Source organism: Abramis brama, assembly GCF_963993115.1.
Source record: "Abramis brama genome assembly, chromosome: 17".
Lineage (NCBI taxonomy): Eukaryota > Metazoa > Chordata > Actinopteri > Cypriniformes > Leuciscidae > Abramis > Abramis brama.
In genome coordinates this window covers 220,001-225,000 of record NC_139979.1, presented here as the reverse complement: position 1 = coordinate 225,000, position 5,000 = coordinate 220,001, and the positions used below count along the sequence as shown (strand labels likewise).

The window sequence follows — 5,000 nt, the reverse complement described above, 5'->3', positions numbered from 1 at the left end:
CATAAAAAATTCACTTGATGGAAACACCAAGATGCGCATAAATTCTAAGAATACACATAAAAATGTATGCGCTCAGTTGAGGCGGATACATTTTTCAGCCGATAAACTGATGGAAACACATTTACTGAATAAATCGCTCAACGAGCAACAAAACCCTCAGTGTCAGCTGTGATTGGATAACTGGACTAACCAGCGGACCAATGGCGTCGCAGCATCTCAAATGTTGGTTTGGTGTTTCTGAAACCAGAGTCGAAGTGTGTGATAAGAATGATTGGGTTTAAGAAGCGTCTCACACAAGTGTGTTCCCGAACACAGCATCTGAACGCCAGAGATCATGACAGCGTTGACTGTGTTTCGTCTGACGCTCTGAGACACACTCGTTTATGATGGAGGGAGAAACAGCCGGATTGCAGAAACTTACAGTTTATTACTGATATTTGATGGAACTTATTGTTAGTGATGAAGTGTGTTGTGTTGTGTTGTGTTGTGTTGTTGTTCTGCAGTGTGTGTGGGGCTGCAGGAGTGTAAAGATGAAGTGTGTTGTGTTGTTCTGCAGTGTGTGTGGGGCTGCAGGAGTGTAAAGACGAGCCGCTGGTTCAGGAGACGTCAGTGAAGAGGATTGTAGTCGGTCCTCTAGACCTGCAGCTTCACAGCAGTGCTGTTCACCGAATCCTGAAGATGATCGCCTGCACACTGGACCACGAGTACCAGCCCTACTGCAAACCACAGCCCGGTAACAACACACACACACGCCTGTGTCTCTCCCTGCCTGTCTGACTCCCTGCCTGTCTGACTCCCTGCCCGTCTCACTCCCTGCCCGTCTCGCTTCCTGACTGTCTGACTCCCTGCCCGTCTCACTCCCTGCCCGTCTCGCTTCCTGACTGTCTGACTCCCTGCCCGTCTCACTCCCTGCCCGTCTCACTCCCTGCCCGTCTCGCTTCCTGACTGTCTGACTCCCTGCCTGTCTCACTCCCTGCCCGTCTCGCTTCCTGACTGTCTGACTCCCTGCCCGTCTCACTCCCTGCCCGTCTCGCTTCCTGACTGTCTGACTCCCTGCCCGTCTCACTCCCTGCCCGTCTCACTCCCTGCCCGTCTCGCTTCCTGACTGTCTGACTCCCTGCCTGTCTCACTCCCTGCCCGTCTCGCTTCCTGACTTTCTGACTCCCTGCCTGTCTCACTCCCTGCCCGTCTCGCTTCCTGACTGTCTGACTCCCTGCCTGTCTCACTCCCTGCCCATCTCGCTTCCTGACTGTCTCACTCCCTGCCCATCTCGCTTCCTGACTGTCTCACTCCCTGCCCGTCTCGCTTCCTGACTGTCTGACTCCCTGCCTGTCTCACTCCCTGCCCGTCTCGCTTCCTGACTGTCTCACTCCCTGCCTGTCTCACTCACTGCCTGTCTCGCTTCCTGCCCGTCTCACTCCCTGCCTGTCTCACTCCCTGCCCATCTCGCTTCCTGCCTGTCTCACTCCCTGCCTATCTCGCTTCCTGCCCGTCTCACTCCCTGCCTGTCTCACTCCCTGTTTATGTCGCTTCCTGCCCGTCTCACTCCCTGCCTGTCTCACTCCCTGCCTATCTCGCTTCCTGCCCGTCTCACTCCCTGCCTGTCTCACTCCCTGCCTATCTCGCTTCCTGACTGTCTCACTCCCTTGCCTGTCTCACTCCCTGCCTATCTCGCTTCCTGCCCATCTCACTCCCTGCCTGTCTCACTCCCTGTTTATGTCGCTTCCTGCCCGTCTCACTCCCTGCCTGTCTCACTCCCTGCCTATCTCGCTTCCTGCCCGTCTCACTCCCTGCCCGTCTCGCTTCCTGACTGTCTGACTCCCTGCCTGTCTCACTCCCTGCCCGTCTCGCTTCCTGACTGTCTGACTCCCTGCCCGTCTCACTTCCTGCCCGTCTCGCTTCCTGACTGTCTGACTCCCTGCCCGTCTCACTCCCTGCCCGTCTCACTCCCTGCCCGTCTCACTCCCTGCCCGTCTCGCTTCCTGACTGTCTGACTCCCTGCCTGTCTCACTCCCTGCCCGTCTCGCTTCCTGACTGTCTGACTCCCTGCCTGTCTCACTCCCTGCCCATCTCGCTTCCTGACTGTCTCACTCCCTGCCCATCTCGCTTCCTGACTGTCTCACTCCCTGCCCGTCTCGCTTCCTGACTGTCTGACTCCCTGCCTGTCTCACTCCCTGCCCGTCTCGCTTCCTGACTGTCTCACTCCCTGCCTGTCTCGCTTCCTGCCCGTCTCACTCCCTGCCTGTCTCACTCCCTGCCCATCTCGCTTCCTGCCTGTCTCACTCCCTGCCTATCTCGCTTCCTGCCCGTCTCACTCCCTGCCTGTCTCACTCCCTGTTTATGTCGCTTCCTGCCCGTCTCACTCCCTGCCTGTCTCACTCCCTGCCTATCTCGCTTCCTGCCCGTCTCACTCCCTGCCTGTCTCACTCCCTGCCTATCTCGCTTCCTGCCCGTCTCACTCCCTTGCCTGTCTCACTCCCTGCCTATCTCGCTTCCTGCCCATCTCACTCCCTGCCTGTCTCACTCCCTGTTTATGTCGCTTCCTGCCCGTCTCACTCCCTGCCTGTCTCACTCCCTGCCTATCTCGCTTCCTGCCTGTCTCACTCCCTGCCTGTCTCACTCCCTGCCTGTCTCGCTTCCTGCCCGTCTCACTCCCTGCCTGTCTCACTCCCTGCCTATCTCGCTTCCTGCCTGTCTCAAGTCAAGTCAAGTCTTGCACTTACACATCGCCTGCACACTGGACCACGAGTACCAGCCCTACTGCAGACCACAGCCCGGTGAACACACACACATTTCTTTATTTGAATCAGCCAATCAAATTTCTTACAGAAAGGATTCAAATATTCTCAGAGATAACACAGCTTTGACATCCAAGGGTACATAAAGCATCGCTTACGCCACACAGCAAGGCTGCCTATCACAGCTGATATGGAGCAGAATTTTGCAGCTGTTTAGACTTTCCTTTTGGTAGCCCTGCCAGTCTTAGTCCACTAACAGTCAACACACACACACACACAGACACACACACACACACACACACACACACACATCATTGATCACTTAGAGTTAAGATCCTTATAGTGTCATCTTCATGTGTTATAGTGTTTCAGTCTTCAGTTTAACAAAACTTGAACTGAATTGATCTGAATAATGACACTTTTTGTGTGTGTGTGTGTGTGTGTCAGATGTTGTGGAGGAGCCTGTGTGTGTGGTGCCGGAGCAGGTTTCAGCGCTGGAGGAGTTTATTCCCACCCGTCAGACCAGTGTGATGTTGATGAGAGCGAGAGTCACTGTCCCTGCAGCGGAATACAACCTCCTGCACCTCATACTCCCTGCTCTACTGGGACACAAGGTGAACACACTCACACACACTCACACTCACACTCACACACACTCGCACGCACACGCACACACACACACACACGCACACACACACACTCACACACACACTCACACTCACACACTCACACACACTCACACACTCACACTCACACACACTCTCACACACACACACGCGCACACACACTCACACACACGCACACACACGCACTCTCACTCTCACACACACACACACGCACTCTCACTCTCACACACACACACACACACATTTAATATTCAACAATATTATTGATCTCCTGCATTGACACCATTATATAAATAAATGAAATATATATAAATGAATTAAATTAAAGGGATAGTTCACCCAAAACTGAAAAATCTGTCGATGCTGATACTGATGCTGATGCTGATGCGCGACGCACCGGTCTCTTGTCTCTCACGGGGGAGCGGAAGCATAAAAGGAGGAGCGACGACAGTGAAGGATGAGACAGGACCAGGCCTGGACTATTTCTGTTATGTTTTGCTTATATGTGGCGTCCGTGAGGGGCTGCCGCCTTTACTTTCGTTTTGAATTTGTTTTGTTTTATGATTATTAAAGTGTTTAAATGTTTGCTGGTTCCTGCCTCCTTCTTTCCATAACAACTAACCTTCGTTACAAAGATATTTTTGGGTGAACTATCCCTTTAATAACTAATGATTTTTACAATTGAAATGAATCAAGACTTAACTTACTTAAGCTGGACCTTGACACTATTTTCTTCTAGAAACACACGTTGTAAAAGTGCTATATAAATAAAGGTGACTTGACTTGACACACACTCACCTTGACCTGCCTTATCTGTGTGTGTGTGTGTGTGTGTGTGTGTGTGTGTGTCTCCCAGGTCTCGACTGCGCAGTCCTCGGTCTGTCAGGTCCCGATCCTGCGTCCTCTTCCGGCTCTTCAGCTTCAGTTCCAGCGCGTCACGTTTGAACATTCAGAACCCATGCAGGAAGAGGAAGTGACACGTGCAGCCAGCAGCCTGAGCCAGCCCTCACACACACTCCTGCACCACTGCTACACACACTGTTGCCTGAAGGTACACGCACACGCACACGCACACACACACACACACACACTTGAAGCCCCGTTCACACCGCCAGCGTCACGCAGCGACAAAGCGACACGATCCCATTCATTCCAATGGAGCGCTGGCGACTTCCGGCGACACGAGCGACAGTGGCCGTTGGCGACAGAATGTGGGCGTGTCAAGCGACGAGACAAGCGACAAAAGTTGAAAAATGTCAACTTTATGCAAATGAGAAGCGATTTTCGCAAGCGACAACCAATAGGAAAGAAGACTTTTCAGTGGAGCTCACGTCACCGTCTCGAGTGCAGGCAAGACAGAAGAGTTCGAGGGCGATTTCACTGTTATGATTTGACTGTAACCACATACATGGATATCATAAAATGATACATGGAAAAGAAACATACATTTATAGTTCGAGTGTTGTAATTTTATGGTGCAAGTTTTCAGCACTGCTGCAGTTCATTTTACAGTTTCCCCTGCATTATGTGGATTATAAGGGACAAGAAAATGGATTATTTGTCAAATTAGAATGACGTTTTAGTAACTGTTGACAGTATGAGTGAGTTTAATTTGTTGATTGATCGATCGTTAATG

The 5,000-nt window shown here is 51.9% G+C and overlaps 1 protein-coding gene across 2 annotated transcripts in view; it reads left to right on the top strand.

The window, feature by feature from the left end:
- Positions 1 to 5,000, top strand: part of vps13b (vacuolar protein sorting 13 homolog B) — a 175,204-nt gene that overhangs the window by 32,678 nt on the left and 137,526 nt on the right. For both annotated transcript variants that reach the window (XM_084089596.1, XM_084089597.1), the window contains exons 13-15: positions 557 to 733; positions 3,186 to 3,352; positions 4,221 to 4,415. In XM_084089596.1, the coding sequence (XP_083945722.1) occupies positions 557 to 733; positions 3,186 to 3,352; positions 4,221 to 4,415 (539 nt within the window). The remainder of the gene's footprint in view (positions 1 to 556; positions 734 to 3,185; positions 3,353 to 4,220; positions 4,416 to 5,000) is intronic.